This window comes from Micromesistius poutassou (assembly GCF_964030765.1).
Source record: "Micromesistius poutassou genome assembly, chromosome: 5".
In the NCBI taxonomy this organism is placed as follows: Eukaryota; Metazoa; Chordata; class Actinopteri; order Gadiformes; family Gadidae; genus Micromesistius; species Micromesistius poutassou.
Window position 1 is genome coordinate 6,052,146 of NC_140275.1, and position 27,162 is coordinate 6,079,307.

The 27,162-nt window shown below is 45.7% G+C and overlaps 2 protein-coding genes across 2 annotated transcripts; both read left to right on the forward strand.

Moving 5' to 3' along the window:
- Positions 1–231: 231 nt before the first annotated feature.
- LOC311343233 (phosphatidylinositol 3-kinase regulatory subunit alpha-like) lies at positions 232–14,514 on the forward strand. Its single transcript, XM_084468101.1, has 17 exons — positions 232–380; positions 697–1,181; positions 1,884–2,013; positions 2,454–2,549; positions 3,187–3,258; positions 4,036–4,152; positions 4,276–4,483; positions 5,101–5,180; positions 7,301–7,403; positions 8,633–8,731; positions 8,920–9,100; positions 10,047–10,172; positions 10,839–10,981; positions 11,498–11,674; positions 11,841–11,915; positions 12,122–12,292; positions 12,885–14,514. The coding sequence occupies exons 2-17, from the start codon at positions 990–992 to the stop codon at positions 13,072–13,074; spliced, it is 2,160 nt and encodes a 719-aa protein (XP_084324227.1). The 5' UTR covers positions 232–380; positions 697–989; the 3' UTR covers positions 13,075–14,514.
- Positions 14,515–19,112: 4,598 nt separating this feature from the next.
- LOC311343992 (uncharacterized protein) lies at positions 19,113–26,650 on the forward strand (the record flags this gene model as incomplete). Its single annotated transcript, XM_084468938.1, has 7 exons — positions 19,113–19,146; positions 20,134–20,166; positions 20,574–20,624; positions 20,759–20,900; positions 21,960–22,090; positions 25,715–25,850; positions 26,554–26,650. The coding sequence occupies 7 exons, from the start codon at positions 19,113–19,115 to the stop codon at positions 26,648–26,650; spliced, it is 624 nt and encodes a 207-aa protein (XP_084325064.1).
- Positions 26,651–27,162: the final 512 nt, after the last annotated feature.

Sequence of the window (27,162 nt, forward strand, 5' to 3'; positions counted from 1 at the left end):
CCAGTAATTTAAAAAGGATAAATTGGAGCAGCTTGGCAAGTGCTTTGTTGAGGAAATTCTGCTCTGAAATCGAAACTGCAAAAATTCATCCTGCCGAAAAGCAACAACGTGTGGGCTCCTGAACGTCACGTCAGCGGGCTGCAGTCAGTGTTGCCAGATTGGGCGGGAAATATGTCCCAATCTGGCAACACTGGTTGCCTGCCCCGTTGTAATCTATTGAGACCAGACGGCTAAGCCACGAGTCTCTACGCGTTGGAGATATTCGACTCGTTAAAGGGAATAAATCGAGGAAGGCTAATGTTTCTGATTTAATTACTGTTCATCGTCGTCATGGCGTTAGTTTGTCGTTAGGCGGAAGATCTGAACTGTCTACTTATAAGGTGAGATTATAGCGTTTCGGATGAGCTACATGGCTAGCATCGGTATGCATTGTCGTTTCCCGTTTCCTGGGGCCATTTGGTGCGTGTGCGTGTGTGTATGCGCGCGCTAGTGAGTATGTATGTATGTACATCTCTGCATAGCGTTTCACGTCGACATGCGTCACTTTTGAGGCGGCAAACGTTTGTTTTGTTCTGTAAACGCACACATGAAAGCATTGTATACTGTAAATCACATGAGCCATAATAACGTGTTTTTTGTGTTACAATGATCGAATTCAACATGCTGATATTGTACTGTTTGTGTTCTGTTTTGCAGGTGTATCTGACATCACGCAGATGTGGCCCTTATCTCTAATGAGACTATTGTATATGAAAGCTCGGAGTGGTTTGATTGACAGGCTGCCTCCTGGTTTAGAGGGATGACGGTGAGATCCGACATGGAGACAGGAGAGACGGAGCCCTTTAAAAGCCATGATCAATTAGTTTAGATACTCCAAACTTCTTCTACACACCTCTCAGGCAAAAGAGAAACCTATATTTTGAATAAAACGAACGTGTTTTTGTATTGTATAGTGTACCCCGTGATAAGCTACTTACACAAACAGCAGGATGAGTTCTGAAGGCTTTCAGTACCGAGCACTTTATGACTATAAGAAGGAGCGGGAGGAGGACATTGAGCTCCGCGTTGGGGACATGCTGGTGGTCAGTAAGGGGGCCCTCCTGGCCCTGGGGTGCCCCGTTGGCACTGAAGAGAGGCCCTCTGAGATCGGCTGGCTGCCAGGGTTCAACGAGACTACACAGGTAGGCCCAGATCAGTGGTACACTTGTTTTTAGAAGGCCTATGGTCTGACAGGATACTATGAGTCTGGGTGTTTGACTCTGAGCCAATGTTTGTGAGTTTGAACCCAAATGTCCACAGTTTACAGGGAAACTGTGGACACGGTGTCTAACCTCTACCTGCTCATTGATAATGCCTTTCTAAACTTGTAAGTCGCATATAAAAAAATAAAAAGCCTCTCCTTAATAGTCCAGCAGGGCCTCAATGTAGTCTGCATGTACTATAGTATAGATAGCACAGCATAATCATAGTACATTTTGTCACGAGTTTGAATAAAAAAGACTTCAACAGAGTACAGGATAACTGTTTGTAGTTTAGATTAGTTTGTCAAAACAGGATCCTCTTATTTGGGTGCTGTGTATATAGTGCTTGAATCATGAACACATGACTTTTAATGGCTCTTGTGTAACTCGTCAATTCCCTTGACTAGTGCCACACATGCATACACTTTTAATGTTAAGCTGTAAATTGACATTGTCATATATTTGTATTGGTCTGCTGTTATGGGTCTTGTACATTTAATTACCACTGAACAACCGTCATATGATTGAATTATTGACCAATTAAGAAATATTATACTAATTTGTCTATTTTGAATATATTTCTAAATTCCACATTGCTGTCTGATTATTTTGTCCTCATAAAATGTATCTGTTGACCAATAGGAGAAGGGAGATTTCCCGGGAACCTATGTGGCCTTTGTAGGCAGGAAGAGAATGTCCCCGCCCACTCCCAAGCCCCGCCCACCTAGACCACCATCTGCTGCTTCATCCAGGGGGGACTCGGAGTGTGAGGGTGAGGAGCCCACCTGTCATCCTAACTAACAATCTCCAATTCTTTAAGATACCAGAGAATGTAACTCTTATCATGGCCTGAAATGTGTATGTAGGTAGCTATAGAGTTCACTGACTCGCCTCATGTTTGACTGAAGTGAAACAGAACCTCCAGATGATTGTTTACTTGACATTAGTCTGTATGCAGCTTGTATGAATCAGTTCCCGAAAGCTGTTTCCTCATGGCCACACACACACATCACACACACACACACACACGCACACTCCACAGAATTTCCCAGCTGGGGATGTTGTGCTGACTAAGAATCCCAGGCCTGAGAACATAGGAAGGAAGTTAGATTGTCAGATTTGCATTTTAAACCAGACAAGCAAAGACATTGATATTATCAAGATGGTAACTGTTTTTGTGTGTGTGTCTGCATCTTGTGTGTTTGTGTGCAGTGGGCTGTGTGTTACCAGACCTGCCAGACCAGTTCAGTCCTCCAGAAACGGCCCCTCTGCTCCTCAGCAAACTCATGGACGCCCTTGAGAGCAAAGGTACCACCAGCCCTCTATGACCCACCAGGGCCTACAGCTGCACAGTGTGCCGAGCTGTAGGCCCTGCACAGGAAGCAGTGTCTTCCCACGTCAACGCTGTTGGATGCTCTGTTTGGATCAAAGTCCGTTACTTAGCGATGTGTCGTGGTGGAGGGGATAAATCAACAACGCCGGGCATTTCTTTATGGCTCTCATTGAGACAAAACAGAACATTCATGAGCCGATTATAGAATGCATCTCATAAACTATGGATGCACTGATTCCACTCTTTCTCAGACCAAGTACTTGTATTTGGGTACTTGCTGATACGAGTACCGATACCATCACACAAGTATGTATGTATGTATGAACTGATATAATGGTTTAGATAACTATGAGGACTATCATATAAGACAAATGACCATGTGGAAAAAAATGTTGCGTTAAGTGGTATCGGGTGTTTGTATCTGAGAAGTTTTTTGAATAGGAGTACATGAGCAGTACAGTATCAGGGTACTGGTATCGGTGCATCCCTATCATAAGCATTCTAACGATCTGGGGCCTGTTCACCCTTGAACAACCACACTCTACCATGCATATTCTGCTTGAGGAAACCCAAAAGAGACCCTCTTCATGATCTCCTGGGTGCTTGTTGCAGGTGTGGAGAGCCCCGGTCTGTACCAGAGCTTCACCGGAGGCAGTCTGGACACCAAGCAGCTGGCTGAAACAGGTGAGGCTGGCGCTTTGAACAAGATGCAACTGGATGCAGATCCTAACTAGATACCAGGCTAACCTGGGAGCTACACTGAGCATGAGGGCGGAGCCTTTCATTTCGCTTGGACCGGCTCCACCGGTCATGTCGCAGTCAGGCGTCTGGAGCGACTGAGTGCGCAGCTATAAATCTTTCTTTGCGAGTGGATTGTGCATACAGTTCATGTTTAGTCATTTAACGGGCCAATCTGATTGACACCTGTCTCACCTGTAGCTCCAATGACTCCACCAAATGGCCTTTCTGGGCCCGATAGCGCCACGCCGCATAGCCTTCCTTCAGACTGTGAGAGAACGCTCCCACTCTGGAACCATTGAGAGCTGCTACACTAAGCCTCTCTGACGTGCAGCCAAATGCTAAAATTATATTGTTGTCTGTATTTTCACGTGTCGCCCATCCCTCTATGAATTGTGTTTTGAAGGAGAGAACATGTGTTTATGTCAATATATTAAATAATGTATCAATCAGTAGTTGAAGTTTGCACATTTCAGGGGAAAAAAATGCAGTTTGTCCATAAATCAAATCATATTTTGCATTCTTGTATACGATTGCATTGTCGTCCACCTACACCGTTTAAACTATGCATAGAATCACCTAGAGACAATTGGCTTTGGTTTCAGAAAACATGCCTCTTTATGACCAGATATGGTCAAATGAAAAGCACAATTATGGACATGGGGTTCGTTTTCGAGCAACGGCAATCTAATCGAAGTTTTCTTTTTTTGTTTTGTTTTTCAGACCCTGAGCAATTGGAGGTGGCGTCTCTCTGTGACGGGGTGGTGCGGTTCCTGCAGGAACTCCCGGGGCCCGTAGTCCCCCCGGCCTTGCAGATGGAGATGGTCAACGCTGTGAAAGGTCAGCACCGGGTGAAGCCTGTTGAGAAACTCTGAAAGACATTTAGCAGAAAGAGTCGTTGGGTTGAGTGTTTCAGTATGTGTGCTGCTGGTGATGCTGAGCCTGCTCTCCTCCGTTCTGCAGAGGTGAAGGAGTTGGAGGACTGCGCCCAGGTGCTGCGCGGTGTGGCCAGCTCCCCGGCCTGTCCTGCCCAGCACGGCCTCACCCTCCTCAGCCTGGTGCGCCACCTGGCCAGGCTGTGTCTCCAGAGCGACAGGAACCAGCTGAGCCCCAGGGGCCTGGCGGAGGGCTTCAGCCCCCTGCTGTTCAGGACCTCCTCCGCCGCCACCTGGTCAGTCACACACACAGCCACACACGCAGGCACACATCTGCACGCACACACGTACATCCTCACATACACACACATACGCACGCATGCACGCACACACGCACGCACACACACAAAACTGCCTTCTTCATTGATGCCCCTAGCACATGGAACGCTCTGCAACAAACACTAAAAGTAGAGGTACTCCCATCTGCTACTGTTTTTAAATGTTTACTATTGAATCTCTGCTCGTCAAATTGCAACTGTTTTTAGTTTATCTACTTATTTTATGTGTTTTTTATGTTTGTCCTTTTCATATAAACTCGTCGTCATTGAAAATTAGGGAAACCTCAATGCCTTACGAGTGTAAATAAAAGTTTGAAATGAAATGAATGAAATAATCTGCACGCACGCACGCACACACACACACACACACACACACACATCTGCACACACACAAACATCCACACGCACACACATCTGCACATAAGCACGCACGCACACAAACACGCACACACACACATCCGCACGCATGCACAGTTCTCTCGAAACCTATTCATAGATTGTTGGTGTAAATTGCCATGACCTCCGCTATCTGGTCACACACACTTTAATGGTTGGTATAAATTGTCTGTCCTCAGCTCTGAGGCTCCGGACGCGCTGGTCCAGGCTCTAGAGGTCCTGATCACCAGCGAACTCAACATGAACCAAGCAGCTCCAGGTAGCCGTCTCTTCCTATACCGCTTTCTTTGTGTGTGTTTCTACCTCTCCATGTCTGTCTTTCCTCCCTTCACTTGCACAAAATAAAATGACATCAAAGTAAAAAAACAAGATGTGTCAAGTTAAGCCAATTTTATTTGTATAGCTCCCAATAACATTTGAACAGTCTCAAAGGGCCTAGCCTGAGGAAAAACTCCCAACTAATTATCATGGAAGAAACCTTGAAAATATAAATTCCCTCCGCGCAGGGATGGTTCAGCGTGAAATGGGTGCCAGGATTTGAAGTACAATGTATAGTGTTGTTGAACATAACATTGTGATAGCTGTATAGTGTTGATCATAACATTGTGATAGGTGTATAGTGTTGTTGACACTACATTGTGATAGGTGTAGTGTTGTTGAACATAACATTGTGATAGGTGTGTAGTGTTTTTGACATTACATTGTGATGGGTGTATAGGGTTGATCATAACATTGTGATAGCTGTATAGTGTTGTTGACACTACATTGATAGGTGTATAGTGTTGTTGAACATAACATTGTGATAGCTGTATAGTGTTGATCATAACATTGTGATAGGTGTATAGTGTTGTTGACACTACATTGTGATAGGTGTAGTGTTGTTGAACATAACATTGTGATAGGTGTGTAGTGTTTTTGACATTACATTGTGATGGGTGTATAGGGTTGATCATAACATTGTGATAGCTGTATAGTGTTGTTGACACTACATTGATAGGTGTATAGTGTTGTTGAACATAACATTGTAATAGGTGTATAGTGTTGTTGATCATAACATTGTGATAGGTGTAGTGTTGTTGAACATAACATTGTGATAGGTGTAGTGTTGTTGAACATTACATTGTGATAGGTGTAGTGTTGTAGAACATACCATTGTGATCGGTGTATAGTGTTGTTGAACATAACATTGTAATAGGTGATGTTAACCTCGATGTTAAACTCGGCCATAGTCAAGCACAATCCAATCCGCAATTTCAACAGATATGAAGCTATGATGAATCACTTGTTTGAAAAAGTAAGTTGGATCAGAAATGATCAGAAAGTGGTGTACATCCGTTTTCACGTTATTTTGAATTCGTCCACACACAAATCTGCAGTAATATCTTTATTGTTTATGTTTAAGTCCAAATCCTGGGACATTTAATCTTCCCAGAAGGCAATAGCTCAGAGCGCAGGTCTCCAGCAGCACTGTGTGGGAGGAGAGCTGTGACCGCTGTCACTCAGGAGCACCAAGCCACCGGCACCATGACATCACTGTCATGGAGCCCGAGAGGTGCAACGCTAGTGGTGGGTGTGTTGTCTCGGTGACATCACCGCCTGTGTGGTATTGGCTGAGATAGCGCTGATGTCACACATCTCCGGGCTGCTGGGCAATGAGATGGATTTCTTCCAGGAGAGCAGAGGGAGAGAGGCTAGGAGCAGACTGAGTGTGGTGGTGAGGGGGAAATCCTCCTGAGCGGGTAGATTAGAGTAGCATGGCATTTCTAGGTAATTCTTGGTATTCTTAAAACTTTCAACAGATAGTAAATCATATTGGTTTTGTAACTCCATGACAGACCGCAGTAACACGGAAGGGTAGTAGACAGGGACAGAAACGAGCAAAAGAACGGTAGCCTGCTGTATCTTCCTACATTACCATGGCGAACTGTATGGATGATACGGGGGTGAGGAGGCAAATGATGGATAAGGATAGAGCTGGCAGAGTGATGTGACGCTATGGAGCCCAGGGCAGAGGAGGAGGAGGAAGGGGTTATGGCCGTGCGGGCCGACGCGTGTGGAGGAAGAGGCACGACTCTGTGCTGTCTAAACATGCAGCTCTCAGGTAGGAGGGCTCTGCTTCCCTGTCAGACAAGACGGCCCACATTGTGATGAATGTTGTAGTGTTGTGGCTGAGAAGAGCTGAAAATGAATGAAGATTGTGTTTTGTCTTTCTTAAAATCTACGATTGAATTATGTGAAAGTCGAATAAGGGTTTTATTGCTTTTTTATTTAAAAGGTGGTGAACACAGGGAGAGCGGTAACTCCCATCTTTTACCCTGCAGAGCGTCTGTGGTCTCATAAGCTGTATTGGCTGACATACTTCCCGTCTCTCCCCCTCAGCCCTACCGCCCAAACCAGCCAAGCCGCTGACCCCAGTCCCAAGCACCTTCAACAACAGCACGGCCCTTCAGGACTCTGAGTGGTACTGGGGGGACATCTCCAGGTAGCGCACGCACACACACTGCCGCACATCCACACACACAGGCACACATCCACACACGCACATCCGCAGGCCTACACATATCCACACCCAAACACATCCGTACGCACACATGTACACATATACACGCACACAAATTCTCTTGGTTGAGTGGTACTGGGGGGACATCTCCAGGTAGCCCACGCACACACACAGCCGCACATCCACACGCCCACGCATATCCACACACGCATACACACACATATACACACATATCCACACGCACACAAATTCTCTTCAGTGGTTCTGGGGGGACATCTCCAGGTAGCGCAAGCACACACACAATGTACATTGGCAGGCGTACAGTCCCACTCTCTAGCTTTATTCAAGTATCAGCAGACAATGCTACAGCTAAGGCCTAGCTACTGTCTAGTAACCTTTTGATGACCTCTCCATATTTCCTGTTTAATGGGTAGCATAAAAAAAATTTGAATGTGAAAAAATAAAACATTGGTCCTGGATTTGTGGTCTCCATTTGTCCGGCTTGGAAAGATTATGTCAACGGTCCAACTATTTTCCCAGAAACAGCTTATCTTGAAGACGGCCTATGTAGCAGTAATCTTTAGAGAAAATAGCCATGCTTACTGGTGCTTACGAATCCCAATGCCAGCCCTCGAAGGACAATGCCCACCTGAGTAAACTGCCGTAACGGTCTCCCTGGCTCCACTAAAGTATTGGCTACCAATATAAATATATATACCAAATCGTCTAAATGACTTCCTTGTATCAATTCTGCGTCTAGTGTGAAATCGCTGACAGAATGGCAACATTGCACTTTTAGTCTTTTGGAATTGATGAAGCGTCGGTCAGTATGGAGTTTGTGGACAACACTAACTAACAGTGAAACGCCTAAAAATACAAAATCTTTTATCACAATGACCAAAGTCCGATATTTCTATTGTTTGTGGCTGGGGGTTTAGTTCAGATTGCTCTTAGGCTGAATCGGCACTGATGATATTTGTAACGGATTATTTATTGTAGTCCGGAGAGCCAAGCTATGTTGGTATAAGCTTCCAGACCGGTATTGTCTCTTAATGTTTTAACGGTTGAACAGATGGCTGGGTAGCTTGGGTAAATAGCTCTTCAGTTAGCATTTAACAGAGAGGTTATTATTATTTAATGAGAGCCCAGAACACAGCACATACAGGTGCACCATGCCAGGCTCTGTGCTTAATGAGTGTCTACTTTCCCAGGGAGGAGGTCAATGAGAAGCTGAGGGACACGGCTGACGGGACGTTTCTGGTGCGAGACGCCTCCACCAAGATGCATGGAGACTACACCCTAACCCTCAGGTAAGGGCGTACTACACCCTCACCGTCAATTAATCGTTTACTACACCCTAACCCTCAGGTAAGGGTGGACCACACGAGTGAACAGAAAAGGCTACACCAGTACCAACCGGCGCCAACGGCACCTCAGGTGGTGTAGTATATAGACTATACGTCCCATCCATTGTAACCGGTTTAAATTATTTTCACAGGAAAGGAGGCAATAACAAGCTGATCAAAATCTTCCATCGGGACGGAAAGTACGGCTTCTCGGACCCGCTGACGTTCAGCTCGGTGGTGGAGCTCATCAACCACTACCGCCACGAGTCCCTGGCCCAGTACAACCCCAAGCTGGACGTCAAGCTGCTGTACCCCGTCTCCAAGCACCAGCAGGTCCGCCCGCACGCACCCCGCTACACCGCAGAGCCCCCCACAGTCTTTATAGAGGCCCACCAGAGTCTCTATCCACAGGGTCTCTATAGAGGCCCCCAGAGTCTCTATAGAGGCCCCACGGGTCTGTTTAGAGGCCCTCAGACTCTCTATCCACAGTATCTCTATAGAGGCCCCCAGGGTTTATTTAGAGGCCCCCAGAGTCTCTTTAGAGGCCCCCCAGAGTCTCTATCCACAGGGTCTCTATAGAGGAACCCAGAGTCTATTTAGATGCCCACAGAGTCTGTTTAGAGGCCCACATAGTCTGTTTAAAGGCCCAATGCAATGGAAGCCAGATGGCACGAAGGTCTTTCGTGGGGTGTCTGCATGAAAGCGGAGGTTGGGCGAGATGTATCTGTTCATCAGTGTGAGGGGGCCGGCATGGTGGCTAGGGTAGAGCTTCGCCTTGACATTTGAACCGGGCGAAACACAAAGCTAGCTATCAATCGGGTGATTGATAGCTAGCTTTGTGTTTCGCCCTGCTATGAGTTACTGTTGAAAATAGAGCATTCTAATTGGACGTAATACTTTCTATGTATTAAATGCATGTGTCACTACTATACCAACGAATATTCAAGAGATTCTCTCTCTCTCTCACACACACACACACACTCACTCACTCACTCACTCACTCTCTCTCATATATAGGTCACATAATTTGGAGCTTAATAGAGCACATTTTTTTATTTAGTAGTATGACATTTAATATTTATAATGTACGTATTAAAATCCATTTGTATTTGGAAATTGACCCAGCCCAGAGGTTACTAGTGAGGGCCAATCTGCTGACTACAGAGGGTGACCCGCCCCACCTCCCCTATTATTACTGGCTGGTGGAAACTGCTGGCTCAGTGCATGACTGGAGAGAGGTGTATGAGACCATACCTGACGATGATGATGTGGCCCACAGGACCAGGTGGTGAAGGAGGACAGCATCGAGGCTGTGGGCAAGAAGCTGCACGAGTATCACCTGCAGTACCAGGAGAAGAACCGCGAGTACGACCGGCTGTACGAGGAGTACACCCGCACCTCACAGGTATGCCCGCATGCACCCTCACACACTGAACACGCTCCTACAACCCCCACACACATGGTCCAAGTACCTCACACACAGTCCTCACAAGCACCTCACACACACAGTCCTCACAAGCACCTCACACACACAGTCCTCACAAGTACCACACACACGGTCCTCACAAGTACCTCACACACACGGTCCTCACAAGTACCTCACACACACTGTCCTCACAGGTACCTCACACACGGTCCTCACAAGTACCTCACACACGGTCCTCACAAGTACCTCACACCCGGTCCTCACAAGTACCTCACACCCGGTCCTCACAAGTACCTCACACGGTCCTCACAAGCACCTCACACACACGGTCCTCACAAGCACCTCACACACACGGTCCTCACAAGCACCTCACACACACGGTCCTCACAAGCACCTCACACACACGATCCTCACAAGCACCTCACACACACGGTCCTCACAAGCACCTCACACACACGGTCCTCACAAGCACCTCACACACATGGTCCTCACAAGCACCTCACACACACGGTCCTCACAAGCACCTCACACACGGTCCTCACAAGTACCTCACACACGGTCCTCACAAGTACCTCACACATGGTCCCAGTAAGAGCACCACACATGCACATGTCTGACTTCACATGCTGTCCTCTCCTCTCTCAGGAGATCCAGATGAAGAGAACGGCCATCGAGGCCTTCAACGAGACCATCAAGATCTTCGAGGAGCAGTGTCAGACGCAGGAGCGCTTCAGCAAGGAGTACATCGAGAGGTTCCGGCGTGAGGGCAACGACAAGGAGATCCAGAGGTAGGCTCGCGGCCAACTCACCTGCCTGCTTTTTTATAATTGACTGTTATCTGTATGAACTCTCATTGTTGGGTAATGTAGATGTATCCCATTTCGACTGTAGAAACATACATGATTATTATTTTGACCCATTGTTGATGCTTCCCTTGAAGCTGGGCTGTTTGTGGGCGGATTTGTCCGGATCATTTGCGGTCTGAGCTACAGGGTGTCATTACACCAAATGCCCAATAGAGGGCGATGCATCAAACGACCAATGTTCTCAACAAGTTACTCCGTTTTTCTCTTTATACAATGACTATTGAATGCACAATTTTTTTGTGTAATATTAAAATGTTAGAAACTTTTCCAAAATAGAGCAATTGCAATATTTCATAATTTCTTAAAAATAAAATTTGGTTAGCTGGGGTCTGGGGTTGTGCACACAATCCTGCTTGTCCGTTCACCAATCGGTGGTCCGCAACATCGCCGGTTGAAAACCACTGACAACATAGTGACCCTTTGCCGCCCACCACACAGGATCATGGGGAACTATGACAAGTTGAAGTCCCGGATAAGTGAGATTGTGGACAGCAAGCGCCACCTGGAGGTGGAGCTGAAGAAGCAGGCGGCCGACTACAGAGAGATCGACAAGAAGATGAACAGCATCAAGCCGGATCTGATCCAGCTCCGCAAGACGAGGGATCAATACCTGATGTGAGACACGCACATTGGCCGCAACTACATACAAACACACACACACACACACACTCCACTTACACTCTACTCTAACCGCTCATTTTAATGTTTGAACGGTGCATTGATCAGAATCCGACCTGTTTGCCCGTGTGCATGTTGTGATGCTCTGTATTGTGTGTGGCAGGTGGCTGACCCAGAAGGGGGTGAGACAGAGGAAGTTAAACGAGTGGCTTGGCCTGAAGAACGACACGACGGAGGAGTGAGTACACTGCAGAGGAGCATAATAACATCAGAACAAAACTTTAGGGATAATGCCATCATATCAACTGTATTATTGTTACTTTGTTAAGTTGTGCGAACAGTAGGTTTGTAGTTGTAACAGCGAACATCTCGGTGGCTTATTAACAGGGAGCAAAGAGTCCTTTCTAAGTGTGTGTGTGTGTGTGTGTGTGTGTGTGTGTCCAGTGAGTACAGCATGCTGGAGGACGAGGAGGACCTGCCTCACCATGAGGAGTGTCTGTGGCGCCTGGGCAACATCAACCGCATCCAGGCGGAGACTCTGCTGCGCGGCAAGAGGGACGGGACCTTCCTTGTCCGGGACAGCAGCAAGCCGGGCTGCTACGCCTGCTCTGTGGTGTAAGGACCCCCCCCCCATCGTCTGTCTGTCTGTCTGTCTGCATGGCTGTCTCCAGCATTACTACCATTGTCATTTATAGGGCTGAACGATTATTCTAATTCAAACCTTAAAACGTAATAAGAAAAGTCACACATTAAATTGTAATTGCAATATTGGTCGAAATAATCGCAATTAGATTCATTTGATGAAATCGTTCAGCCCTAGTCATTTAGCTGACGCCTTTATCCCAAGTGACTGACGGTGAATTCAGACGCCTGTCATTAGGATCCTGTTGGAGTTAGGACAGGCCCATGGGTTGGCTGCAAACATTTGGGGTCAAACCTAGAACCTTTCGATTGAGAGTCACACACCCTGACCACTACTAGACTATGCAGTCCCCTGGCTATCGGCGTGCCTTGTTTATGCTGCCCTATATCTATTCAATTAAATTGTATTTGTATAGCCCTCAATCACAATTACAGTCTGAAAGGTCTTAGCAGGCCATTTATTTTTATCTGTGCTGCTGCCTGAGCTCCCGTCCATCCTCTCTGTATTATTGATGTGATGTTTTGAGGCCAAGCATGACCATGTCTCTCCTCCCTCTCCCTGCAGGGTGGAAGGAGAGGTGAAACACTGTGTGATCAACAAGACCCATACCGGCTACGGCTTCGCTGAGCCCTACAACCTGTACGCCTCCCTGAAGGAGCTGGTGCTCCACTACCAGCACGCCTCCCTGGTCCAGCACAACGACTCGCTCAACGTCACGCTGTCCTACCCCGTGTACGGGCCGCAGAGGCGCTAGGTCCCCACCGCCAGGACAAAGGAAAACCCACCAATCACAGCCTTCCCCCTACAGCACAGCTCTGTGTGTGTGTGTGTTTGTGTTTGCGTGTGTGTTGTGAACGTATGGAGAAAGGTGGCCGATGGACAATTGCGTTTGTGTGTGTCAGAGAGCGAGAAAGAGAGAGACTTAACCACTGTGACTCTTAAGGTCCCACATGCTTTCTGATGTCCCTTAAGGCCCCAGTAGAAGTAAAACAGAATGGGAACGGCGGTGTGTTTCCATTGGCTGTGGAACACGCCCATTCCTCGTGAGGATATCGGGGCCTCTAAGACCCTGTTTGGAGTTCTCTTGTAGCAAGGCAGGTATCTGCTGCTGCTTTCCGTAAGCACCAAGAGAAGACCAGTTGGCCTGCCAACCTCGCTGGTCTATGCAGAGCAGAGCAGGTGGTCGGTAGTCGTCAGGCCAACGCATTGCTTGTTGGTTAGGAGACATGTCGCGCTGTCCTTCAGCAGGTCCCCTAGATCAGGTCCCCGCTCCCGCTGGAACCCCTGGGGTTGTGAGCTAGTCTGTGTACACGGGACTTTACCCTAGAGACCCAAGACGTAGGATTTAAGTTAATTGAAATGCAGACAAGGACTGGTACTATAAACAGGCCGCGGTGATGGGAGTCAGGAGGTGTACCATCACAGAGGTGCGGGGGGCCCAGTCTGCGTCGTCTGATGATTAAGGTCCAATCGCTGCCGTGCTTAACTGTCACATTTTGCTTTGCTGTGATTTAATATTTTCTGTTCGGTAGTGACGTTAAAACACGTGCAATCTGAAAGGAGAAGAGATGGGATACATCTGTACTGTTCCTTGGCCCTCTGAGCGCGCTCGGGGCGTTCTGCGGTCAGCTGTCGCCGCCGAGGGATTGACTTCTCACATGTTAGTTTGTCTGTTTTACTTTAGATTTTCATCACTAACTCTGATGTCAAACCATTGGGTTGTAAGTTTCAAGCAAAAAAAAACCTGACATTGTTTTTCCAGTGCAGACTTGAATCCCTTATTTCAGTAATGCATCGATGCGATTTAACCATTGTTAAGTTAAACCTCAACGTGAGTGTTGGGGAGACATTCCCTTTGCAGCATGTTTCTCATGGTTTCAGTATAAAATTTGTTTTGTCTTTACATAATGTTTCATTTCTGACGTGACCTGATTATTCAAAAGACAGCGAGGCGCTAGAGAGCCCGCTGCAATGCTCAGTGTTTATTTTCTTTGTGTTCATTCCGTAAATTGTATTTTCTGTATCAGAAATTCTGTTAGCTGATGTCGCTTTTTTTTCTTTTTTTTTTTTCTTCTGGTTGAAACTAGTTTTAGGTATGTGATGTCACAGAACAATGAAACACCAGTCTTAGTTTGTATATGTTACTACTGTTCTGTCCAGCCACATTCACACCATAGAGCTAAATAAAGAGTCAAAGTAATGGCTGTCTGTCTGCACCTTTTTTAATGAAGTATTTCATCTTTCTCCAACATGTGTAGATTTGGGTAGAACATGGGTAGATTTTCCGGTTGTCTTCCTTGTACAACTCAAGGAAATCATGTGTAGAGTTGGATCCTGGTGAATACATTTACTGAAACATGTCATAAGAGGTGACCATCTGGTCAAAGTGTGGTCTTGTGTGCCCCACAACAGCCCTTCTCAAATCAGCTCCAAGTAAGCTTGACCCTGAGCCTCTGGGACCTACTGAGACTTACAGAAATATGCATGAATGAATATACAACACTTTATTTCATCAATTAAGATGAACAAATCAAATTGAAGTTGTCAGTTTTTGTCAGTTTTTAATCAGGGATTTTGAGTGACTTTACGTATAATTAGTGTGGTCAAATCCCGTGGTCTGGCTGAGAGAGGGTCATGAATTGTAGGGTTTTCCTTGTCCACCGCAACACTAATTCCATTGCATTACTTCCTTTGAGTTGTGGAACCAAGTTAACATTCCCTGAAAGGAGAACAAGAAATACCCTCGGGAATACCAGTTACCAGGTCCCCCAGGGGGGTAGTCCGGCGTGGTCCCTCAGGTAGAGGGTCATGTCGGAGGGATCACGACCCTCTACCTGGCGATGTCGATGGCAAGCTCCTCTCGACCTGGAAGGTGACTCGAGTCGATCCGTTGTCCGGGCCTCGGAGGGGCCCCGATACCTGAGGGTCCGTAACACTGGTGGTGCTCTACTGCTGGAGATACAAGTAGCACACAAACATGGAGAAAGTCAGTTTCACAGTACTTAATTATCCCAGGGAATTCTTACTGTCACTGCTCAACATATGATATCATAATACCTGCTCTCTGCTAGAAGAGCAGGTATCCTGCCGTCCTGACAGACTGACTGAAGACAGACCTGCTGGTGGTCTCTGACATGGGTCAGAGACTGTCAGTGATGGGGGGGGGCCATCCCCTCCTCCAGTGGATAAGTCCACAAAGGCCTGAGGAGGATGCACTATTCAACCAACACAGTACATGTATCTGTGTGTGTGCTTGCACACCTGTGTGTGTGTGTGGGGGGGGGGGGGGGGGGGGGTAAGCTGTTGGGGCTTAAGCTCGGTATACCAAAAAGTGAATTGGACGGCTGGAAACAAAGTCTCACAGACACATGACATAAAGGTCTACATTACTAGAATCAGGAAAAAGTTCAGAGAAAGAAGGAAATCAGACCCTCTGTGAAACACAGGGGAGACTAAGGAAATGGTGGTGAACTTCAGGAGGAAGCAGGGCAGTGGGCTCACCCCACTCATCATTAGCAGACAACCTGTGGAGGGGGTCCCCAGGTTTAAGTACCTGGGGTGCACCTCACTCAGGACCTCTCGTGGTCTCTGCACTCAGAGCAGTTGGTCTCCAAATCAAGGCAGCGGCTGAACTTCCTCCGGCGGGTAAGGAAGTTCAAGGTCTCCCCCTTTCCATCCTGAGGACCTTCTACTCTGCAGCTGTCCAGAGCCTCCTCACAGGTTGCATATCAGCCTGGTGTGGAAGCTGCACCGCACGAGACCGGGCTGCCGTGCAGAGGGAGGTGCACCCGGCAGAGCGGACCGTGAGGTCCTCCCTCCCCACCCTGGAAGATACATACAGCAAGAGGGTGAGGGCAAGAGCCAAGAGCCAAGAGCCAGGAAAATCAGGCAAGCACCTCTCACCCAAATGCTGGCGTCTTCACCCTGCTGCAGCCGGGCAGACGCCTACGCCGCCTTAAAGCTCGGACTGAGAGGCTGAGGAGGAGCTTCTTTCCGCAGGGGGTTAGACGGCTCAACTCCGGTGCATTATAACTCGCACTTTTGCACTTTTGGACAATTTTCTTTGCACTTTTATGTTTATATGCCTTTTTTTTTTATGACCGTTTTTATAGCACCACCTCATTAAGGGATGTCTGTTTTTAAATTACTATTACCTATTATTTATTCGGGTTCCAGTAATTTGCACAATGACATAGTGATAACCCCTTTTTAATTTCACTGTATGTAAAATTTTATTTTTTTACAAACATGTGACCAATAAAAAAAAGTGTTGAACTTTGAACTTTGAGATGGTGGCCACAGGGGCTGCCATAGTAGCCTCTGCAACAGGTCCTTGTTTTGGTTGGTACTGCGCAGGACTCATTCTGAAGTACAGGCAGAAAGACAGAGAGGGAAAGGGATGGGCTGTGGATTCTCTAGAATCATCTCCAGGGTTTTTAATCTTTATCATCTTTAATTCCACATCAACATGACAATGCAGTCAGTCACACTATAGGGTGGGAGCAGAGAGAGGAGCTGCTCTTTGCTCTTTGCTGCGCCTGTCTGTCCCTCCACAACTCTCAAATCGTACTCACAGAGCCTTCAATGCGAGGAACAAAAAGCATTTTTGCACCGTTGACCCTCACTTATTAGTGAGGGTCAACTCACTAATAAAACTGTTTGACCTTTGAACCCTTGATAATTGCTGAACATGTGAGCACAGAATGCGCTGCTGAGCATTCCCTGTAATCATTTATTAAATATAATAGTTGCTTTTGTAATAATTAGGGCTCTTCTATTGCTTCTAAATCAATTGCTGACCTTAAACCTTTGGGTTCAGTTGTCCAGTGCTAGAACCTAAGTCTGCTCCCCATTACTACCTTGAGGGAAGTCGGCTAAACTTGTGGAGGTCACATATGTCTCTTCTTTTTTAGCTATTAATGCCTGTGTCTGATGTTCATGGCAAGGCATTGTACACGTCTATGAAACATATATTGTTGTATTTAAAGTGCATGTAACATTTACAGTTGAATGGATACGTTTTCGTCGTTCTCTAGTCAAAAGAGTGCTGAGTCACTGCCGTCCTGTGTTGATAGTGTAAGCACAATCAAAAGGCTTCACAGGCCTAGATTAGACACATTTAGACTAAATATTGTTAATAAGTTGCATGGAACACAACCCAAAAATGTACCTGCAAATAAATATACATTTCTGTTGCATTAATACCTAGCAGATTTGGGGGGACGTCACATGGCAATGACCACCTCCATTTCAGAAGTCTAAGAGCATATAGGAATGTTCTTCGTAAACCTTAATAAGCATTAACGATACGCAACAACATTCAAAAACTCCACATCTTCCAGTTCAGACATGACTTTTGGCGTGTTTTAAAAGCAGATTGTGTATTTGATGTCCTCTTGGCTATCTCTCTCCGTGTGTTATCCAGGCATACAGACATCAGCCCCTGTTAAATGGTGCCTGTCTGCTGTGTGAGTGATGGCGTGCAGGAGTGGGGGGGGGGGGCTGTGGTATTTGTCCCAGGGCCCTGAGGACTGCACCTGGACAATGTCAGCAGTCAACACTCACTGGAGAGGAAGGGCCATGAGGGGAAACGTGTGGAAGAAGGCAGAAGAACAGATGATATATATATAGTATGTATGGTCGGTGCTCATATATATACATGTTGCCCTCATTCCACTCACCTGCTGCACCTGGATGGCTGGGGAGGGGGAGGCGCCGCAGAAAGGGAGAGTGTGACCCCCCCCCCAGTCACATTCCACCTTGAGCTTTTACAAGAGACCACCAACACGTCTCTCTGGGCAACCTTGACATGCTCCGGTGATCGGATGATTGACGACCCCCAACCTGCTCATTTCTCTGGCATCTCGTTCAGCCCCTCCGATTCATAACTGAACCTCTTTAGTGTGTCGTTGGACTGGTGATTTACACCTTCCACTCTCTCTCTGTCTCCGTCTGCTGCTTTCCCCTACACATTGTTTATTAAAGTCAGTCACGAGGGCGGTGGTACAACTATGGTAAAACTGTGACACGACTGTGGTAAAACTGTGGTAAAACGGTGATAAAACTGTGGTAAAACTGTGACACAACTGTGGTAAAACTGTGATACAACTGTGGTAAAACTGTGGTTAAAGTGCAGTAGAGTTGTGTGTAGATATTTAAATGTTGTGGTTAATAGGTTGATTAATTTGTTGTGTGTGTATGTGTTCACATGCATTTAAAAAGTGTTATTAATAAAGTCATTAATAAAGGCATTGTGTTACTGTCTAAAGAGCAGTTCAAATGTAAAACTAGAGGAGCTTGTGGATCAAACTGGGTATGTGCTCCAATACGATACGTTACAATGTTCTTATGTACCGTCGTACATGTACATGTACATTCAATGGTTATATGTATACATACATGTATATGTACATGTATATACGTACATGTAGACATACATGTATATGTAGATGTATACGCATATGTATATGTAGATATACATGTACATATACATGTATATGTACGTATATGTGAACGTATATGTTTGTCATCACCATACGTTCACTCAAACAGGTTAAGAAAGCCTTTATATAATGTATAATGTTGTATAATGTTGTTATGCTGTTCCATACTGTGGTTGATGTTGGTCGGGGTGGGGTGGGGGGGCAGAGTGCCCGGGGGCCTCGTGTTCAGGTGCCTACATGCCCAGCGCTCTGTGTCAGGAGCCCATAAATAGCAGGGCCGCCGTCCCCTCACCTCTCAAAGCTGCGGAGGAAGAGCTCTCTGGTCTGTGAGAGGAGCCCCACCGCGACCATGGTTCCTGCTATGAGACTGCTGGCCTTCTGCTGTGAGTACCCAACGACCAGACACAGCGCTGCGCTCACCGAGGGCTCCGTAGTCTGGTCACACCTTGTCAGACCCACCTTTATAGATTCATGTGCGTGTTTCATGTGCGTGTTAAAAAATTGATTGAATAATAAAAGTACCTAGTTGTGTAGCATCTTATCCTAGCTATCTGTGTTGTATACGGGGAATGGGTTAACCTAGTGATTATGTGTGCTTGTCACTTGGTTCTATGAACATTCTGACTGTACTGACATCGATATATATCGTTGTTTCTCTTTCTTATGACAAAACGTACTTGATGTAAGTTGCTTTGGATAAAAGCGTCTGCTCAATGCCCCAAATGTAAATGTAAATGTTTAGTTTGAATTCTGAAATGATGAGAGTAAGGAGTGTGCTCATCCGGCTCAGACGAGGAGCTGACCAACGGAAACATGACTCAGAGAGAGACGGAGGGCCGCAGCTCGTTAGCGTTATCACATCGCTGAAATGCACTCTGGAATTATACCTTTAAAAGTGTCATTTTAAGATGTTTAATTCTACTTTTTTGTTGGTTCTTCTTTTAAGTTTGAGATAGCGAGCTTAGCGATTTGCAATCAAACAATGACACTTTAATTATGAGCTTCATAATTCATAATTGACCTCATGTTATGTCATGACATCAAAATGACATGTTATGATTCTATGTCAAATACAAACTCTAAAAAGCTATTTTGTTAAAGCTTGTAGGTTGTATATTTTGATATTTTTACTATATACTACTGTTTAATAGTTATACCAAAATGATCAACCTGATTAATGATACATAAATGTGTCCTTATTATATTGCATTATATTTCTCACACAAGTCAAGTTAGGCTGCACTTGAGTAAGTAGCCAATAGTTGATTGCAGTTAAGAGGTTGTGCATAACCATGTTATTATCACCATAAAATGTTAATAATTGTATGCTGTGCTTGCTTTCTAACTAACCTGTACTGTCCTGTTTGCAGTGCTGGCTGCTGCTTGGTATTTCACTGCATCAGGTACCTCTACTGTACTACTGTACTCATACAGTACACAGCACATAAGAGCACAGCTTCTAGCAGACATGGACCACACACACACACACACACACACACACACACACACACACACACACACACACACACACACACACACACACACACACACACACACACACACACACACACATACACATGTACAAAACATTTCCAATGTATATTCTGATTATTCAATTTACCGTACATGACTTACCTTGATGAATAAAGGATCATTCAATAATACATTGTATTATCATCACAACATGAGAAAATGTTGACATACTGTTGTTGGAGTTGTCTGTGTGGGACTGATATGTATGTGTGTGTGTGTGTGTGTGTGTGTGTGTGTGTGTGTGTGTGTGTTATCGTCATCGTAATCATCATCACAGAGGGAGTGGTCATCTACTCCTGCCACAACGACACTGCTGAACTGAAATGTGGTAGGAGCACCACACACACACACACACACACACACTGTTAACACAGATACTCCATAGGAATACATGATGAACCATTCCCTCCAGAGACACTAACTCTGTCCGTCCCCCCCCCCCCCACCCTCCCCCCCCCCCAGAGGTGGGCAGTAAGATCATACTGAACCACATCCTGTACAAGGTGGGCGTGGGCACCCGGTGCGGGGAGGGCAAGCGACACCCGGAGGACGGCCCCGGGGTCTACTGCACCTTCCCCTGGGCGGAGCTGGTGGTGGAGGACCTGTAAGAACCCACCTCCTCACACACACACACACACACACACGCACACACACACGCACGCACGCATGCACGCACGCACGCACGCACACACGCACGCACGCACGCACACACGCACACACGCACACACACACACGCACGCACGCACACACGCACGCACACACACACACACACACACTTCACACACACCTCACACACACATGCACACACCTCACACACGCACACACACACACACCCACACGCACGCATGCACGCACGCACGCACGCAATCACGCACACACACACACACACACACACACATGCACACGCGCACACACACTTCACACACACACACACACACACACACACACACACACACACACACACACACACACACACACACACACACACACACTCACACACACACACACACACACCTCACACACACACATCAGTTAGTCCGATCGGCAGAACATTCCTGTATCTGTGTGTGTGCTTGCATGCCTGCAAATGCGTGCGTGCGTGCGTGCGTGCGTGTGTGCGTGTGTGTGTGGCAGACAGGCTGCAGAGCGGGTTTCAGGCGACCAGAGGGTTGAGGCTCTGACCCTCAGCCTGCTCTGCCTGGGTGCTCTTGAGCACCAGCCACCCCCCTGACAGCCACCAGGGGGCAGTGAGCGCACGCGGCCGCCGCCGCCGCCGCTGTGAGCCGCGTGGATCTGAGGAGCGGCGTGTCAAACGCCACAAGCGTCCGTCGTTGTGACGCTGCGTCCGCGTAGCCACGGCCCCGTGCAGATCAAAGACAACATGAGGATGTTGAGCTTTGGAATGCAGCCCTGTCACGCGACCGCATCATCTCCCACGGTGGTGTGTGTGTGTGTGTGTGTGTGTGTGTGTGTGTGTGTGTGTGTGTGTGTGTGTGTGTGTGTGTGTGTGTGTGTGTGTGTGTGTGTGTGAGACGCATGTGCGTGACATGTGTGTGATGTATGATACCCGTCTCTGTGAATGTGTGTGTGTGTGTGTGTGTTTGTGTGTGTGATACCCATGTGTGTGATGTGTGTGTGTGTGTGTGTGTGTGTGTGTGAGCAGGTGTGGCAGTAAGAAGTCGTGCGAGGTCCCGGTCACTGAGTTTGTGTTTGGGGAGTACCCCTGTAAGGAGCAGACCCGCTACCTGGAGGTGTCCTACGACTGCACCCCACCGCCCGGCCCCCCGGAGCCTTGTGAGTGCTGCCAATACATTCTATCATGAAAGGGTTCTAGTTCTAGAATGCAAATAAGTGAATGGCTACGGGGTTCTGCCTGGCCACCCGAGGCCAACAGTTTGATAGAGACGACTACAGAACCGATTTAAAGGTCCCATGACACTCTGTTTTGGAAATCAGCCTCTTAAGACATTAAAGGTGGGCGTGTCCACCTAGATGTATGACGGACAGATGAGCAACGTTTGCTACAGTCCACTGGGTAGGCTGGTAGACTGATCTATCCGGCACATAGCTAGGTGGACACGCCCACTTGTGATGTCATAAGGGGGCCGATTTCCAAAACAGCTTGTAACGGCTAATCACACCACACCTGGTGGCATGTCATGGCACCTTTAAAACCAGACAGAGGACCGGCCCAGAATGAAAAGAACCTGAAAGCATATTTTAAAGGCTGCATCATGGGGTTGGTTCTCATTTAATACAAAAAGAGGACAGGTGATCAGTACAACATCTACCTCAAACTCACCTGTCCTCTGGACCCAGAGAGCCACGCCCCCTTATCTCTGGTATCGATATCTGGTAAGTATCGATGTTAAAAAGTATTCTGTGTACAAATTATATTCCTACTTGCATTTATATAGTTACACTTATGCAGAGAGGGTTGACCGTTAACCGGAAAGGTTGCTGGTTCGATCCCCGGCTCCTCCTGGCTGAGGAGTCGGGATGCTGGCTGATGAGACAGCTGTTGCACTGCGTGGTTGACTCCGCCGCCAGTGTGTGACTATGTGAACTAATGGTTGTAAGTCGCTTCGGATAAAAGTGTCAGCTAAATCCTCTAAATGTTCACTATGTTTTCCTTTGCAGGACAAGTCTGGACATCATGATTTACTATTCAAGCAGTAAAACCTGGCAACCGGACGCTTCTGGTCTGAGCAGCACACAGACGGCCCACAGAGCTCACCACGATGAAACATAAGCGTTCTTCAGTCAACACATTGCATTTAGGACTATGCACAAATTATGAACTTTTAAAACGAAAATTGTTTATAAAAGTGTAAATCACTTTTCATAGGAAATGATCTTTTCTGTCAAGTAAAGTTAATGGTAAATAAAATAAATGATTGACCAACACGTGTGGGTGTTTTGTGTGTGTGTGTGTGTGTGTGTGTGTGTGTTAGTTTGTGTGTGCTCTCGCATGTGTGTGTGTGTGTGTGTGTGTGTGTGTGTGTGTGTGTGTGTGTGTGTGTGTGTGTGTGTGTGTGTGTGTGTGTGTGTGTGTGTGTGTGTATGTGCGTGCCATTCCCATGATAGCCAAGGACATGCAAGTCTGTTACACTGCTAACATAGTAGTTGGGAGAAGTGTGTGAATGAAGGAGTGTATTTCATAACATGAAATCAAAAATTTCTGAATAATTCCGATGAATTACTAACAAAGTTTGCATTCTCATCAGTAGCACAAATAGGTCAGAATTATGACCAAATGTATGGTATACTTTGATGATGGTTTTTAAGAACAATCATGATAATTATTCTCTTTTTAAGATAAAAATATGACAAGCAATTGCATTATTTGTTGAAAAATATGAAATAAAATCACTCAAGAACTTGTATTATGTTGAGAATTATTCAATAAATAATTAAAATGCAATTAGTACAAATTATAATGTAAACATGAACTTGGCCTATATGTTTCAGTAGCTCACTATCATTCCTACTTCATTAAAAATCTTTATTTGAGAATAAACTGCCCTCATCCAGTTATGGGGAAATCTAAATGGTCTGATATCACTATAACTGCAGGTACAACTACAGACACTAGAGACGTCCAATGGGAAATCTTACATAGTGCATATTTAAGGCACAGATTCAACCAAATAAGTCCACCACACTCTAACCAAATAAGAGCACAGCAGCATATAACCAGAAAGTGTGTTTGGTGTCCACGACTATTGTATTCAGCCGGTTTGAACCACATATCAATAAACAGCTAACTTCACAAACATATTAACACTGTTATTAACGTTAGACAAGTAGGCCTAGTTACTTTTTATAAGCTATCAGTGCATTGCAAACATTAGAATTAAGAACTGTTTAGTTAACAGTCTAGAAGAAATGTTGAGAGCTCAGAATTAAACTTCATTCCTTTACTCGCCAAGAGTTATAGCAGTGAAAAGCAACACCAAAGCTAACTCTTGTTTTGCTCCTATTTCTATCATCGATTCATCGTTTTCTTTGCCTTGGATGACAAGAGGTCAGAATACCAACCTCTGAGAGGCGCTGCTCTCATCCTCTCTGGACAGCGGGCGGACTGCCACTGCAGGACGGGGCCCTCTGGTGGTTTAAAGCGGTACTACCGAACGTTACGGGCCGGTGCTTGCTCGGGTAGCTGCCAACAAAAGTTCATATAGGCCCTATATCTGCAACAAAAATAAATAAGCGTATTTGACATAACCTCATAACGGTTATTTCTTCACATTCTGACGATTATTCGGAACTAATCATTTAAATAACACGACACACATTTAAGTTTTCTTTATCTTAAAATAACAGATCCGTACATCCATACTGTAATCAGTAGGCCTAATAATCAGTGCGGGGATCATTTTAATGCAAGTGAAGCAGCAAGTCAATACAAATTCATTTGTTTGTCAAAATACTTACTGGTGGATGTTTCGAACATATGTTTTGCAGCAGAGGGAAAAACATTATGCTGTGTTTTAGCGCATTTTGCCAGAGCAAACATTGTTCCATCTATGGAGACACCTTGGATACCTGCAGCCCATATTATGACAGCTTAACCACCCGTTTGCATTCAAAGCAGGCTCAGAACAACCTTAAAGGAAGACTTTGAGGTTTCTAACTTGAACCCAGTTTTCAAATCTTTTTGGGGTCTTGGGGACTAATGTAACAATTTGTGAATATGGTCCATTATTGAGCGAAAAAATGGGCTGCTTGTAATCCTGTGTTCTCCTTAATTAATGATTTTACAATTGTATTTATTATTTCATGTCGTTTTTCTTTTCTGGGCATTTTTTATTTTCTTTATAGTGAATAAAGATATATAACCTGTGTGGACAGATATGATTCAACATCTACATTAGGCTAAATGTAGATGATTGTGATGATAAGATTGCTTTTTCTTTAGATTTTTTCTGTATTTCTTTTTTTCTTTCTTTCTCTCTCTCTCATGACGATCTGGTTTACAGTCTATGGTGTAGTCATTTTAACTATTTTTTTCCACAGTAGGCCTAATCCGATTGGACAAAGGGATTATAAATCCACGATTGTAGCTCCGCCTCACGGATGGTTTCTGCTGTGAGGCTCCAGACTGTAAAATAGGTTATGCTCCATTCGAGCACAAGTTTTCTATAATCTACTACGCAATGCAATCAAATGGTCGGAAATTGTAGATAGGCTGTATCACCAAGTATAGCGGTTAAAATAGACTACAAAGATACTACAACACTCGTGTTATTGCAGGAAAGTTAGGCGTTTATTTTTGCAGACACAGAGTAACACTTAGTTCTGTGTCTTTGAAGATCAACTACTTTTATGATTTAAAACCTCAAAGCAGTGTTCTTCCCGCTGGAGCATTTGGAGGACCTCCTTGTGTTTGGACAATTGTGTTTTTCTTCACGAAAGCTCAGCAGAGACTGAGTGAAGTGAGTGAGTTGTGCGTGGCAGCAGCTCAGCGGTTCACCAAAACTACAAGAGACACTGAGGAGGGATGCTGTACTAAACCTGAATGGACTGTACCCTACATCACTTCAATGGAAAGGTTAGTCGGTTTGAAGGAAGGGTCTCACCATCAAACCTATTTTCTGTGCTGCATTCTTTTTATAAAGTGTATCAACACATAGGTCTATGTATCAGTGTAGGCTATGATGGGGGGCTGGGGGCGTATATGTAGGTCGCTATGGCTGGTATTGTTTTCACTTTTGCTCTTGGTCCGATGAACATTCAACACAATTTGTTTTGATCACAGCTCAAAAGTTAAAACGAACCTCTTTACCCATAAAGGATGTAAACGTCCATAGCTTCAAATGCAGTTCATGTGACCCTGCGGTACTGCGAGTGATGCCATTGAACAGCGTCTGAACAGGAGGATAGGCTACATACGGTGATAACTTTCTTACCGAGCTCAGGATGGCATTTTGAAGATATGCAGTCCACAACATAATGTTGCCTAAATCAAGACCAGACGATTAATTAGACGAGCATTCTTAGTTCAAATGTTCCATCAGTAGCTTATAAAGATCAACTTGACTATTATTTTTTTCCTTTTTCTTTTATTTCCTGCACACAATGTCGTAATTGTATTCCACATCCCACACAATTGCTGAAGGGCAAACTCATTCAATCTGGGTAATGAACCCTGAATGGTTCTGGAAGTGTTGGCCTTTGGGGGGTAGGCCAATGTGCAGTCCCTGTCAGCTTCATGGACCAATCACCAATGTTCCCCGTTTGTTATTGTCCCCCAGAAACCTGCCGGACGGACGCATTGTATCAGGGCTGCTGGAAGTGTCCAAGCCCTTAGACAACAGTCGCATATTCAGCTGGCAGCCCTATGTACTATGATTTGATCTGTGTTTCCTATAGCGAGTTCCTTAATGGATGCTTTTAACCCAGTTGTTGGCTTCTGTTACATTGCATTACATCATGGCTTAGGGTCATACGGCTCCATTACCTTTCAATGCAGGCCTGAGAAGCACTTTGACGCAAACACACAGGGCTATAAATTAAACCCCACTTGACATGTTGCGTGAGATCTTGGTAACTTCCATACTAACGTACATGATTTACTGCTCATAACCGTATTATATGGTCATTAAGTACGATGAGGAACTGATAAGCACTGGTTAGTGTTAGTGATCTAAATGGATGGAACTTGGCTGAACAATAGGCCGTTTATTGTCCTTAATGAATCTAAAAATATTTTGATGCCTATTTTGGCTGTGTCATCCTTGAGGGTTGTGAAGGGTTTAATAAAGCGGTTCCATCATACAATGTCTCCCGCGTTTCCCATCCTCGCCTATAAATAAAGTGTACTTCCTGGCCTTCTGTTGGTCTGTAATATGCAATGTGCTGGA

What these genes read in the sequence shown, in the direction of transcription:
- LOC311343233 (XM_084468101.1), top strand. Translation starts at nt 990, where the DNA reads ATGAGTTCTGAAGGCTTTCAGTACCGAGCACTTTATGACTATAAGAAG. An exon ending in GGTTCAACGAGACTACACAG is followed by an intron (nt 1,182 to 1,883) that starts GTAGGCCCAGAT and finishes GTTGACCAATAG; the next exon opens with GAGAAGGGAGATTTCCCGGG. An exon ending in CATGAACCAAGCAGCTCCAG is followed by an intron (nt 5,181 to 7,300) that starts GTAGCCGTCTCT and finishes TCTCCCCCTCAG; the next exon opens with CCCTACCGCCCAAACCAGCC.